Genomic DNA, 14,344 nt, shown 5'->3' on the forward strand with positions numbered 1-14,344 from the left:
AACTTTTTGCTCGTTTATCGGAATCAGGCGATTCAAGCGCCTGGAGTTTCGTCTCGAAACCCTCTATCCGTTTAACCAACTTAAACAAGTTTTTGCCACTGTAAAAATTGCCCTAGATCCAGAATAGTAAACGAAGCTTGTTTCTTTTGCCGTTTGACTTTCGTTGCTTCGTTTGATTTGATTCTTTTTGCAAACCGGAGTTCTTAAGTTGAACCTCCTGGTTAGATCTCTTATTTGAGTTTTACCCGTGCATTAGATGAATACTTATTGTATGCTTGTTTGTTTGTCTGCGATAGAATACCCGGAGTGCGCCGCTTGTTACTTCGAATCTCTAGGTTTCGCGGATCATCAGCAAGGCAAGTAACACTTTGATCATACCTCCTACTACCCAGTTTTATGGCATTAGATCAATCCTCAAACATTGCATGATTGTGATCTAATTAAATTGTGGGATGGGAAGTAGTTGAGGTAGTACCTATTACCTGTTATATTATCAAACCTTTGGGAGTTACTTCTATGTTTGCCTATTATGACATGCTATGCTAGTAGACGTGGATTGGGTGAGTGATATCCATGACAGATGTGAGTTTGTTAATTAATGGTTTATCTAAGGTGGCAACTTAAACACACATCTGGGTGGATTGAGGTACCTGGGTATTCCAGGATTGCCTGTTTTTCTTTATGGACCGCCACCCAGGCCCAAAGGGATCATGAGATTTTTTATACTAGAAACTTCTGTGTGCAGCCACAAGCTATTATGGGCTCTAGCATAGTTGATTAAGTCGTGCGAACTCTTACAGGGTAGACTAGTAGATGTAGGGGAAAGTAGGTGTAACGGTCTATCCATCGTAAGGTGCTAGCGCTTCTGAAAGACTATGTCTCGGTCATCCGTTTCTCAAACACCGTGTAGTGCGAGAAACCAAACGGAGGCGATCGAGTCTTGTGGGGAAAAGTGCGCAAACCTCTGCAGAGTGTATAAACTAATCATGGTTAGCCGTGTCCCTGGTTATGGACATCTTGAGTATCTAGTACCTGGATTATCATGTGGATCTCAACATGTTACTCTAAAATTTAATTTTGTTGGGTTTTGTTTAATGATGATGCTTAATTGGGATTGAGAATGCTGTCAACCATTCTCAATGTTTAACAACTACCATGATAGTTAAATAAAATTTATTTCTTTGCAGTAGGGAAAAATTGGCTTTTCGCAAAACGGTAACCATAGAGCTTTCCACCAGCCAAATATGCATATAGTATAGCTGTTTCATTCCATTACTCTCTATGTGTTACTTTGCCGGCATATTCCATGTGCTGACCCGTTTCGGGCTGCAACGTTAATGTTGCAGACTTTTCAGACGGCGATTAAGGAGTTTTAGGTCGTGGTTCTATACTCAGTGATGCCGTTGGAGTTGATGGACTCACTTATCTTCCAAGCCTTCCGCTGGTATAGTTATTAGATGGCCTTAAGCCAGATTTATTGTAATAAGTTCTATATTGAGACACTCGAGGTAATAAGTGTGTGATTGCTACTCTGTTATAGATCCTCCAAGTACTGTGTGGTGTCAGCATTACTGATCCAGGGATGACACCTGAGCACAGAGATCAGACTGTTTGAGGTCTGGTCGCTACAAGGGGCCTCGAGGACTCGAATACAAGAGCTCGATCATAGACGAGTCAGCGGAAGCAACAATATCTGAGTACAGACATAAGTTAAACAAGTTTGCCTTAAGAAGGCTAGCACAAACTGGGATACAGATCGAAAGAGGCACATGCCTCCTGCCTGGGATCCTCCTAAACTACTCCTGGTCGTTGTAGCGGCCTGCACGTAGTAGTAGGCACCTTCAGTGTAGTAGGATTCATCATCGACGGTGGCGTCTGGCTCCTGGACTCCATCGTCTGGTCACAACAAACAGGTATAGAAAGGGGAAAAAGGAGGAGCAAAGCAACCATGAGTACTCATCCAAAGTACTCGCAAGCAAGGAGCTACACTACATATGTATGCCTTGGTATCAAATGAAAAAGGGTAGCATATGTGGACTGAACTGCAGAATGCCGGAATAAGGGGGGATAGCTAGTCCTTTCGAAGACTATGCTTCTGGTAACCTCCATCTTGCAGCAGAAGAAGAGAGTAGATGGTAAGTTCACCAAGTAACATCGCATATCATAATCCTACCCGGTGATCCTCCCCTCGTCGCCCTGTGAGAGAGAGATCACCGGTTGTATCTGGCACTTGGAAGGGTGTGTTTTATTAAGTATCTAGTTCTAGTTGTCATAAGGTCAAGGTACAACTCCGGGTCATCCTGTTACCGAGGGACACGACTATTCGAATAGATCAACTTCCCTGCAGGGGTGCACCACATTTCCCAACATGCTCGATCCCCTTTGGCCGGACACACTTTCCTGGGTCATGCCCGGCCTCGAAAGATCAGCACGTTGCAGCCCTACCTAGGCACAACAGAGAGGTCAGCACGCCGGTCTAAATCCTATGGCGTAGGGGTCTGGGCCCATCGCCCATTGGACACCTGCACGTTGCGAATGCGGCTGGCGAGCAGACCTAGCAACCTCCATTACAAAGGAAGTTGCGTTACGCGGTCCAACCCGGCGCACGCCGCTCAGTCGCTGACGTCACGAAGACTTCAGCTGATACCACGACGTCGAGTGCCCATAACTATTCCCGCGTAGTTGGTTAGTGCATATAGGCCAGTAGCAGACTCAGATCAAATACCAAGATCTCGTTAAGCGTGTTATTTTAACATAACCACAGACGCCGACCAGGGCCAGGCCCACCTCTCTCCTAGGTGGTCTCAACCTGCCCTGTCGCTCCGCCCCCAAGTAACAGTCGGGGGCCGTCGGGAACTCAGACCCACCACTACCTGGATGGAGCCACCTGCCCCTTCAGCCCCCACATCAGAATCACTTGCAGGTACTCAACGAGCCGACCCAACTTTAGTCACCACCTGTATAGTATGTATATATGTATAAGTATATACCCATGATCACCTCCCGAGTGATCACGGCCCGATAGTATAGCATGGCAGACGGACAAAAATGTAGGGCCACTAATGATAAACTAGCATCCTATACTAAGCATTAGGATTGCGGGTAAAGGTAACAACAGTAGTAGCAAGGACATGATATGCATCAGGATAGGATTAACCGAAAGCAGTAACATGTTACACTACTCTAATGCAAGCAGTAGAGAGAAGGAATAGGCGATATCGGGTTGATCGGGAAGGGGCTTGCCTAGTTGCTCTGGCAAGGAGGGGTCGTCGGTGACGTAGTCATACTCGATGGCATCAGCGCCGGTCTCAGGGTCTACCGGAGAAGAAGAGGGGGGAAGAAACAGTAAATACAGGGCAAACAAAGCATCACAAACTATAACAAGGCAATACATGGTGTCAGGGGTGATCTAACGCAGGGATAGGTGATATTGGCGAAGGGGAAAAACATCCGGAAAGTATTCCCGGTGTTTGGCATTTTGGGATAGTTGAACCGGAGGGGTAAAGTTGCGTGTTCGCTATTCTAGGGATGTGTTGCAGACGAACGAGCTATGTATTCAGATTTGTCTCGTTGTTCTGAGCAACTTTCATGTACAAAGTATTTTTATCCGAGTTACTGTTTATTTTTTATTAATTTTCTGGTTGCTCTAGCAAGAAAGAGGGGTCGTCAATAGCGTAGTCGATCGGGGCACCAGCAGCAGCAGCGTCGGCCTCGTAGTCTACTGGAAAGAAGAGGAGGAAGAAACAATGAATACAATGCAAACAGATACATAACGATGCATGACACGACAAGTAGCGGTGCTAGGGGTACCCTAACGCGGTATGAGGAGATACCGGTGAAGGGGGAAACATCCGGGGAAATATCCTTGGTGTTTCGTATTTTCGAACAGATGAATCGGAGGGGGAAAGTTCGCTATACTAGGGATGCGTGGCGGACGAATAGACAACATATTCAGATTCGTCATATTTTTCTGATCATTTTTCATATATAAAAACTTTTTCATCCAAGTTACGAATTAATTTTTATGATTTTTCAAAGTTTTAACCTTTTCTGGAAATTCCTGGGATAAAACATAATTCGAAAATATACATGAAAATGCTAGGTGCACCCGGTCCAGTGCACCCGGCAATGCACCAGAGGCTGACCGTAGGGCCAGGTCAATGGCACAGTCAGTAGTTGACTAGTCAGTTTGACTAGTCAAAGGGGTCCAGTGGGACCCTCCTGTCAATGACTAGGCTAGTCCAGTCAGTAGTTTGACTTGGTCAAACTTGACAGGGGTCCACCTGTCATTGGCTGATATTTAATAGAGTTTTATTAGTTAATTTAATTAATAGTGAAGGCCCACATGTCATCTATACATAGACTAACCTAACCACTAATCATTTTCTAATCTAAACAAGGGACTAGCCCCAGCGGCCATGGACAGGGATTAGGTGACATTCACCTTTGCATGTCACCGTATGACTTGCGGCCTAAATTCATATTTAAACATTGTAAAAAAAATTGCATGTTCATAGCACATATTAAGATAATCCCTAAAAAATTCAGATTAAAATTCGAAACATACATCAAGAAGCAAAAAAGAGAAATCTATTATGAATAGTTGCGAATGGTTCTCTATATACTATTCACATATGAATTTCTCTTTTTTGCTTCTTAGTGTATGTTTCGAATTTTGATCTGAATTTTTTAAAGATTATCTTAATATGTGCTATGAACATGCATGATTTTTTTCAGATTTTTTTACAATGTTTAAATATGAATTTGGGTCACAAGTCACACGGTGACATGCAAAGATGCATGTCACATGATCCCTGTCCCAGCGGCCATGGCCAAGCCGGCTACTAATGTGCTTGGGCACGCACATGCGAGAGTGCATGGCGGCCTCGGCCATCAGCGGCAGTAGCTTGCACTAGCGGCAGCAGCAGCGCGGCAGCAAAGCAGAGCAGCGGAAGCTAGCAAAGTAGAGCAGCAACAGCAGTACGCATGCGGACACAGTGCCGGCGGCCACGCGCAGCAGGAACGGGAGGCGGCCAGTGGCACGAGAGGTAGCAGGCGCGCGGGCTGTGCGCGGGGCGCGGCCGACTGCAGTGGCAGCACAGTGGCGAGGCAACGCGCGGGGCCGCGGGTGGACAGCAGGGGCGCGGAGCGGTAGCGGGCGACGTCAGGTGGCACGCACGCACTTATGTACGCGTACGCGCGAGCTCGGATGTGCTCGGGGATGGCAAACAGCGACGAATCAAAGCGAAGTAAAGGGGGATTTGGAGGAGAAGCTCACCACAGATCCATTGGCACGCCCGGGGAGGGTCGGTGGTGATGGCGAGATGACGACGGCCGGACAAAGAAGACGAAGACCGCGTCGGCTACGCAGCTCCCCGCCTCGTTCCAATGCCCTGAACGGACGCGGTAGAGCGCGTCGGACCTCCAGGATGTGCTCTCGGACGCCAGAGAGGCCGGTGGACGCGTCAACGACGGTGAGGCAGCGGTGACCGCGTGAGCCTGCGAGCTCAAAATTGAGCAAGAGGAGAGGGGGGCGATGAGCATCGAGGGGGGAATGAACGAGGGCGAGTTAGGGTTTCCGGGGGACGCCTTAGTAGGCCGAGAGAGGGTGCGGATGGCCGGCACATGGCCCTGGTGCCATGGATGGCGGACACGCACGGCTCTGCCTCTCCCCTGCGAGAGGTAGGGGAAAAGGCCGGCCAGTTGGGCTGGGCCTTGTACAGTGTTATTACTGGGCTTAAGTGAACAGGGGGATTTCTCCTTTTCTTTTCTATTTCTTTATGTTTTTTCTATTTTCCAATTTAGCTATTGTTTTTCTAAATAGTTTAGTGATTAAATGAATTTTTTTAGTTATGAAACTCTGCACAAAAATGATATGAAATATTCTAGGGTTGCACAAAAAGTAATGAGGGCATTCGCAATTTATTTGATTTTCAGTTTGAATTTAAATGTGTTGAACACGTGCTGCTAGGTCTGTTTTAAATACTTTAGGGTCATTTTAGCAACTCAAATAATGTTTGTTTATAAATGTAAATTATACAGTGATTATTTTCAACCCAATGAATTTTTTTTGTTTTACCGTTTAAATAAATATTATTTTGACTTGAAATTTAAATTTGAATTTGACTTTGATTTTTATTAAGTGGCAACATGCATAGTAATCATGATGACATGCCCACCATTAGGGGGTATTACTGTAGCATGATTCTCGGAGTGTTACAATATTTATCATGATATAAAGAAATATAAATAAGAACTTTATTATTGTCTCTAGGGCATATTTCCTTCACCAAGCGGCTCCCTTAAACCGGCGGGGTTGTCTGGCATCCTGCAAATCCAGCGCATATTTAGGGCGGTCCGGACATACTCGGACGTGTCGGATCTAGCCCATATGTGGGGCGGTACGGATGTACTCAAATGCTTCGGATCAAGCCCATATGTAGGGCAGTTCGGACGCGTCGGATCCAACCTATATATGGGGCGGTTAGGACGCATTTGATTCGGCCCACGCTGGTAAGGTGGAAGTGATCTTTGGAAGGAGTACTTCTTAATTAGTGATTTTAGAGAAGCTACCAACTCACGTGTAACGAGAAATATCTCTTGCGCCAAATGTGCACCCCTGCTCGCGACATGTTTTGAGCCGGCCCAAGTAGAGCAGATCAGACATCCGGTTTTGGGAATGTTCTAGACCTTCTGTTTCTTTTTACATTTTTTGTTTTCCTTTTCTTTTTTCTTTTTTAAATCTTTTTCATTTCATGATAATTTTTTGAAAATCAAGTCTTTAGAGTATTTCTTTGAGCAAAGATTGATACAACGAAGTAGGTGTTTTCAAAAGATTTCATTGTAATTTTTAGTCATTAGAGTTAGTTTGTATTTTCTTGCATCGTAGATCCAAATTAGTGTACCTATAATTGTTATGATGATGAATAAAGTTACAAGTGTTTCTAAAAAAATGTCCAGCTAGATATGGTTCCTTCAAGCAAGTAGGCCCAGACTGCTTATCCTAATCATCATCACATAGGAAGAACATTCACCCAGAAAATAATAATCAAATATCTCTCTCACACACATACACGCATGCTCACGCACACACACAAACACTACAAAAGAAGTAAGAACACAAATACTAGCCATCTTCCAGAAACACTACAAAAGAAGTAAGAACACAAGTAAGAGCCATCTTCCATGAGAAACACCATCGTCAATTGTAAGTCTTAGAGCATCTCCAATAGACAATTCATATGTAAAAATACCTAATTTTCGGATCTTCACAAGCAAAAAACGCTGCTTCAACAGACGGTTCATATTAAAAAAAAATTGGATGACCGCCTCCCGAAGATGTAAAATTGTAAACTTTGTGATGCAAATTTACATCACGAGATACAAGTGATGTAAAACCGCGGCCGCCCATCAAATGGCCAACCGCCAATTCATTCCCCTTCCGCCTCGCGACCGCCCACCCACGACCGAGCACATGCTGCCAAAAGTCGCCGCCGGCACCACCCAAGTCACCGTCGCCGCCACCGCCCCACCGCCGCCGTTGCCCTAGCCCATGTCGCCTGCCCCGCCGGAGGGCGTCTCGCAGCCACCCGGCGCCGCCGTTTCGGGAAGCAGATGCGGTTGGATTCACCGTCTCCGGCGGTCCGGCAGCCCATATAGCTCCGCTCCGCTCCGCCAGCTGACGTGCTCCTTTCTCCTCTGCGCCGCCGTGCTCCCTTCTCCTCTGCGCCGCCGTCCGCAGCAGCGACCAAACCAACCGCCGGATCTTCTTCCACCCCGCGCACAAGGTGCTCGATGGAAGTCCCCAAGGTAAAAAAACAACGAAACTTGATGATTTAAATTGGAATTGGATAGTATGTTTGACGGTGGTAGTCTGCACTGTAGATGAGCTCGGTTGACTCCTCATTCATGGATGATTCATCGTCGGACGAGGAATTTGATTTGCATGAAGAAGAGGAAATTGATATGCTAGTGGCCATGCACAAGGGGAAGAAGCCAAAGCACGGTGGTTCCATCTATGGTCGTGCGTTCATTCGGAGAAAATAGATTGATGCACACAAACGGTTGATGTGCAACTACTTTGGATCACCACCTGTTTTCCCGGAGAATTACTTTCGACGCTGTTTCAGAATGTCGAAAGACTTGTTCATCCACATTAGCAATTTCGTGAAGTAGCACAATCCAGTCTTCGAGCAGAGAAGGAACCGTGCTTGGTTTCTTGGCCATAGCATTGAACAGAAGATCATTGCCGCTTTTGCGCATGATGGCATATGGTGTTCCGGCAGATTACATTGATGAAAACTTGGCGATGGCAGAGAGCACTTCTATCTTCTATGTCAAGCAATTTTCAATGACTATGGTAGAAGTATTTGGTCCACAATACTTGAGAGCACCCAATGCTCAGGACACTCAGAGGCTTTTGGAGATGAACAAAGCTCGAGGGTTTCCAGGTATGCTCGGGTCTGTGGATTGCATGCATTGGAAATGGAAGAACTGCCTAAAAGCATGGCATGGACAATTCAAGGGTCGTGGGAAGGATGCCACTATCATTCTTGAGGTAGTTACCGATCATGAAACATGGATTTGGCATGCATATTTTGGGATGCCTGGATCTTGCAACGACATCAACGTGCTCGACCGGTCACCTCTGTTTGCCAAGTTAGCAAATGGAGAAGCACAACCAGTGACCTTCGAAGCAAATGGCAACACATACAACTATGGGTACTATCTTGCAGATGAGGTCTACCCAATGTGGAATACATTTGTCAAGCCGGTTGCAGAACCCGAAGGTAAGAAAGAACTCGTCTTTCACAATGCACAAGCGGCCGCTAGAAAAGATGTTGAGAGGGCTTTCGGGATTTTGCAATCTCAATTTGCTATTGTGCAGGACCATCTAGATTCTGGGATCAAAAGATCCTTTGGTACATCATGACTCCTTGCGTGATTATGCATAATATGATCATTGAGAATGAGCGTGGAAAACATTTAGATTACAACTTCTATCACTTGATGGGCATTCCTGTTAACCCCATGCGAAAAGAACAGCACATCAGACGTTTCATGAAGGTCTACAATGAGATTTGAGACACCGATGTGCATGATCAACTCCAAAAAAAAATTAATGGAAGAGCATTGGAAATGGCATGGCGAAAGGGCCGCATAGATTCATTATTTGTTTGTGAAAAACTATGTTGTATTGTGCAAAACTATGTTGTATTAGTGTTGCATCTCATCTCGTGGATTTGAAAAACTATGTAATAATTTGATATTGTGGACATGTATAAATTTTTTATGTTGTTTTTAGATATATATTTTGCAATATGTGTGGGCTGAACAGCAGCCGCGTGGCTGCCGGCCGGTTTTGCATCTTGGTTTTGGACCATCTGTTGGAGTTTTTATTACATCTCCGTTTTGGACCATTTGTTGGATTTAAGCCTTTTTTGGAGATGTAAAAAGTATTTTTTGGTGCTCTAAATTTGGACCATCACCGGTTTGGACCATCAAAATATTCATCATCTATTGAAGATGCTCTTACCCTGGCCAGTGGCGGAGACAAGGTCCAACGACCTGGGCGCACTTGTATGAAAAACTATTAATCATGTATTTTTTAAATGCTAAACATATATAATAAAATGTTCCATATGTATACAAAAAAGTATAATTTGTATGAAAAAAAGAAGACACCAATACTTTTTTTTAAATGTTAGTCATGTATTTATAAAATGTTAAACATGTAAAATTTATGTTCCTGCTTTATACAAAATATTCTACATCATTGTCTCAAAAATGTCAGACAGTTCCCACCCGGCCCATCCCATCCCCAAAGCGTTGGAACTCAACTGTTGGGCAGATTGTCTCCAAAAAAAAAAACTATTGGGCAGACAGTTCGGAGTGCACCGATCGTCGCTTTCTTCTGGCGATGAGAAAATGTCTGGGACAACTAATGAATTTGGGGTGGGGACTGCACCATTAAGCCAAGCATCGTGGCCACGCTTGTGGCAAGGAGGGGCAGTGCCGATCCAGGGGTGGGAGGTGCTTGTCCGGTCATACCAAAGCCCAATGAAAGCGGAGGGCTGAACTGAGTTTCAGAAGGTCAAGAATACTGAGTCCACCGAGGTGATGAGGTCGGCAGATGGTTTTCCGGTTGACGAGACCATGCCCGTATGGTTTAGCCTCTCTAAACCATCTGTTATGTTGCTCTCTGTGAGCTGTGGATTAGAACAAAAAGACATGTCAACAGACATTTTTAATAGGTATAATAGTGTTGTTGTGAACTGAAAAAGGATATATTGTATGGGTGCCAGCAACGATTGAATCGGTGGTTCCGACTAAACATCCTGATGTGAGAAACAGCCCGCTATATAGAAACAGGCATTTTGACTTGGTCTCCTACATTCTTCTTTTTTTGAGTGTCGTCTCCTACATTCAGAGAGTACCACTTGGGCACTTCCTTTTCTTTTCGACCAAGTGCACTTGTTGTTCTATGCACCTAGACCCAGCGGACTTATATTTTTAGTAACCATTGCAAGTTGCAGCTAACAGAAAAAACTTTTAGCATTTGCCAACTGAAACTACTTGGTAGTTCTAAATTCTAACCAGTCAGGTCAAAGAAAAAAAAAGTCTAGCCCACGTACGTATATATATCCGCTCCTCGATCGTAGACTTCCGTGGCAAATCACAGGAGGCTGGAGCGCAGCACTGCATCTGATCCAAGTTCCCATCAAGCTCAACCGGGCGCCCGCATTCACCGATCAATGGCTTCCAACGTCGACCTCGCGGACCGCTTCGATGTCTCTGGGCCGACGCACATCATGTCTCGATCCGGCGCCGGCCCTTCTTCTCCAACGATGATTGACTGGTATGTTTTCGTGCGTGCATATATTGGTGCGGAAGAAGGTATGGGTATTTGCCTTGCAGCAGCTGATCTGTAGTTCTGTATACAATTGATTGTGTGACAGGAACAATGAGGAGGATCGTCGGTGCGTGGCCGCCTGCGTCGTGAAGGGCACCTACATCCTCGAGAACGACAGAACCATGTGCAGGGTGCACGCGGAGGCGCTGGCTCCGCCGTGGTGGGAGAGCTTCCACTTCCGCCTCAGCGGCGTGCTCACGGAGGAATCCTTCAGGCGCAAGTGCGACAAGCTCATCTTCGGCGCCATCTATGAGAACGTCCCCGTGGCGGGCGGACGCCGCCACCCTTCTGCTCCGCAGTACATCGTGGCCTTCCGAGGGACTATGCTGCCGCATCCCAAGGCGATACACGACCTGTTCCTCGACTTCAAGATCATGGCCAACACGCTCTCGGACTCCAAGCGCTCCGAGCTCGCGCACCGGTCCGTGGACACGCTCCTCGCGACCATCGCCAGGGGCAAAGCCGGCTCCGAAGGCAGCGGCGTCGTGTGGCTCGCGGGGCACTCTCTCGGCGCGTCGCTGGCGCTGGAGGTGGGGCGGACCATGATGGCGGAGCAGGGCCGCAGCCTCCCGACCTTCCTCTTCAACCCGCCGCACGTGTCGCCCATTCCGGCGATCAACGTGATGCTCCCGTCGGAGGGGGTGAGGAGGGAACTGCTCGCCAAGAGCAACCTCGTCAAGGCCGGGCTCGGGCTGGTCCTCAGCCCCCATCGGAAGCGCATGGAGAGGTTGTTTGAGCGGCTGTCCCCGTGGGCGCCAAACCTGTACGTGCACGAGAGGGACGTCATCTGCCAGGGCTTCATCGGCTACTTCGAGCAGCGGCAGCAGCTGGAGGAGCGCTGCCGTGGCGCCAAGTCGGCCACCACGCTGTCGTACCGCGACATGCTCTTCTCCGCGCTCGGCAAGGAGAAAGAGCGGCCGCACCTCCTGCCATCCGCGACGCTCTGGAAGAACTCGAGCATGGACAGAAACGCCAACTTACTCCAGCAGTCGTTGGCCGCACACGAGCTCCAGCAGTGGTGGAAATCGGACGCCGACCTCAGGCTGAGCAACAGACGTTATAGCTTCGCTTGACCATATAGTTCATGCTCGAATATATCATTATATCAATTTCAGGCTACAGTGTATCTTCGTCATACATTATTAGCAAAACTGATTATTTTTTCGGATATGGCTAGATCTCAATCGAGTCTCAGTCAAGTGATATGGTATATAAGAAGGAAACAGAATTTAAAAAAAAAGTATACGAATCTTCATGCAAAATTTAAGGAAGATAGTATCGACAGAGACATAATGAAGTCTCAGTCGACTAAGACTTAGCAAAACTGTTATTTTTCTTTTGTCTTTTTTTTGACTGAAAGTATCTTTTCTCAACGAGCTCCATCCGCCGTGTTGCGAAGAAAAATATCAAGTTGCACATTTCACATATCGGCAGTGACGCATGCAACATGGGAGGCGAGCAAACGCTCACCGTCCGCGCGCTTTTGGCCGGCCCTGTGCAGGGCAGGGCCTCTGTTTTTTCTTTTCCTTTTCTTTTTGTTTCATTTCCCATTTCTCATTTTACCTTTTGTTTCTGATGAAATTATTAAATATTTATTTTTTAAATGTTTAGAATACAAAAAATGTGGACAATTTTTCATGAAGTTTAAAAATTGTTCTCAAATTATTACAAGGTGTTCCTAAATTTTTAAAAAGTTAGTGATTTTCTAAAATGTGAATTTAAAAAATGTTCTGAATTAGTAAAATTATGAATTTGAAAATATTTATCTAGGCAGTGGAAGCGGAGCGGTTAAGAAGAGTGTGGATTTTGACTAAGGTTTGGTCAAAGATACGACGCGTCCGGGCCGCCCCACATATGGGCTAGATCCGACGCATCTGAGTACGTCTAGACCGCCCCACATATGAGCTGGATCCGACGCATCTGAGTACGTCTGGACCGTCCCACATATGGGCTGGATCCGACGCATCTGAGTACGTGTGGACCACCCCACATATAGGATGGATTCGACACGTTCGAATATGTCTGAACCGCTCCATATATACGCTAGATTTGCGGGACGCCAGACAACCCGACCGGTTTGGAAGAGACGGTTGGGTAGCAATTTCGTAACCGGCTATTGACCGGGTTGTTGGCCTGGCTGTATATAGGGGGATTTAAGGAGTTCGATTGTAGATGCTCTTACAAAAAAAAACGTTATGGATTGGATGACATGTGTGCTACGCAACAATTGGTTTCACGGACTAGTACTTCCTATCAAAGTGCCTCTAGCTAATGCAACCAAAATACCGATATGATAGAATAGATTAGGCAATACATTTATACGTCAACACTCCCCTCATGTGTAGCTACCTTAAGCCTAAACGTGGACCAAAAGTGAGCTGCTCTAATATCATGTAAGTGCATGCTCTAGTCAATGCAACCAAAAGACCGATATGATAGAAGAGACTAAGCAATACATTTATACGTCAACACTTTTGACATGGATGTCCTATTCTTCTAACCGAGAAAGAGTTATGTCGTCTGATTATCCTAAGTGTATATGCTAGCTAGGATTCTTATCAGTATTTTTTCTCATGACGCTTTCGATGCTAGCTGTCTCAAAGTCTTTCTTTTCTCATTGGTGTTGCTTGTTCTCGTTCTACTAGGTCACTAAAGCAAACTAGGCATGGCATACGGCGAAGATGGTCATCGCAGGATGCACACAATTCAGGAAGTTTGCATCATGGATCATCATTTTCCTTCTGAGATAATTTTGTGCTTGATCAATCGATCGATCCCTTGAATCACCAAGCATCTATTTTCTGCAAACATATATGATATGCTTGCCTTGGTCAGGGCAAGAGTTTGGGCGTTTTCATCTGCTGGCTTCTGGGCAACGGATGCCTATTTGGGTACAACAGCATGCTCACCTCGTCCACCTCTTCCTAGTATAACAAAGTTCTACTAGTATATACTTCCTCCGTTTCAAAATGTAGGTCTTTCTAGAGATTTCAAATGGAATATCATATACGGATGTATATAGACATACACTATTGTAGGATGCTGCTAACGCGACACTATGATCAGAGACTCTTCGACGAAACTGTGTGCGATGCCATAATCGCAAACGGTGATGTAAAAAAACGTCAAAAAAGGTGCAAAATGTTTGCGATGAAGGATGCATCAGACACGGCTCAGATTTTAGTTGCGTGTGCGATGCAGGGCACACCATTCATCTCAATTAACTGTTTACGATAAGGAGGAACAAAAGAAACGGGCAGCCAGATGAAGGTGTGTGCGATGTACAGCATACAGTTCACTCGGATGAACTGTTTGTGATTAGACAACACAATGAAAACGGCCGGCGTGGATCAAAGGTGTGTGCGATATACGGAATGCGGTTCACTCGAATAAACTGTTTGTGTTGAGACATGAGAACAGAAACGGTTCAAA

The 14,344-nt window shown here is 45.9% G+C and overlaps 1 protein-coding gene across 1 annotated transcript; it reads left to right on the forward strand.

Annotated features, from left to right (window-relative positions):
• Positions 1–10,693: 10,693 nt before the first annotated feature.
• On the forward strand, positions 10,694–11,985 carry LOC123191621 (GDSL esterase/lipase At4g10955-like). Its single transcript, XM_044604284.1, has 2 exons — positions 10,694–10,858; positions 10,959–11,985. The coding sequence occupies exons 1-2, from the start codon at positions 10,755–10,757 to the stop codon at positions 11,983–11,985; spliced, it is 1,131 nt and encodes a 376-aa protein (XP_044460219.1). The 5' UTR covers positions 10,694–10,754.
• Positions 11,986–14,344: the final 2,359 nt, after the last annotated feature.

The sequence above is a fragment of the Triticum aestivum genome, chromosome 2A, assembly GCF_018294505.1.
Source record: "Triticum aestivum cultivar Chinese Spring chromosome 2A, IWGSC CS RefSeq v2.1, whole genome shotgun sequence".
Taxonomy (NCBI): Eukaryota; Viridiplantae; Streptophyta; class Magnoliopsida; order Poales; family Poaceae; genus Triticum; species Triticum aestivum.

What these genes read in the sequence shown, in the direction of transcription:
- LOC123191621 (XM_044604284.1), top strand. Translation starts at nt 10,755, where the DNA reads ATGGCTTCCAACGTCGACCTCGCGGACCGCTTCGATGTCTCTGGGCCG. An exon ending in TCTCCAACGATGATTGACTG is followed by an intron (nt 10,859 to 10,958) that starts GTATGTTTTCGT and finishes ATTGTGTGACAG; the next exon opens with GAACAATGAGGAGGATCGTC.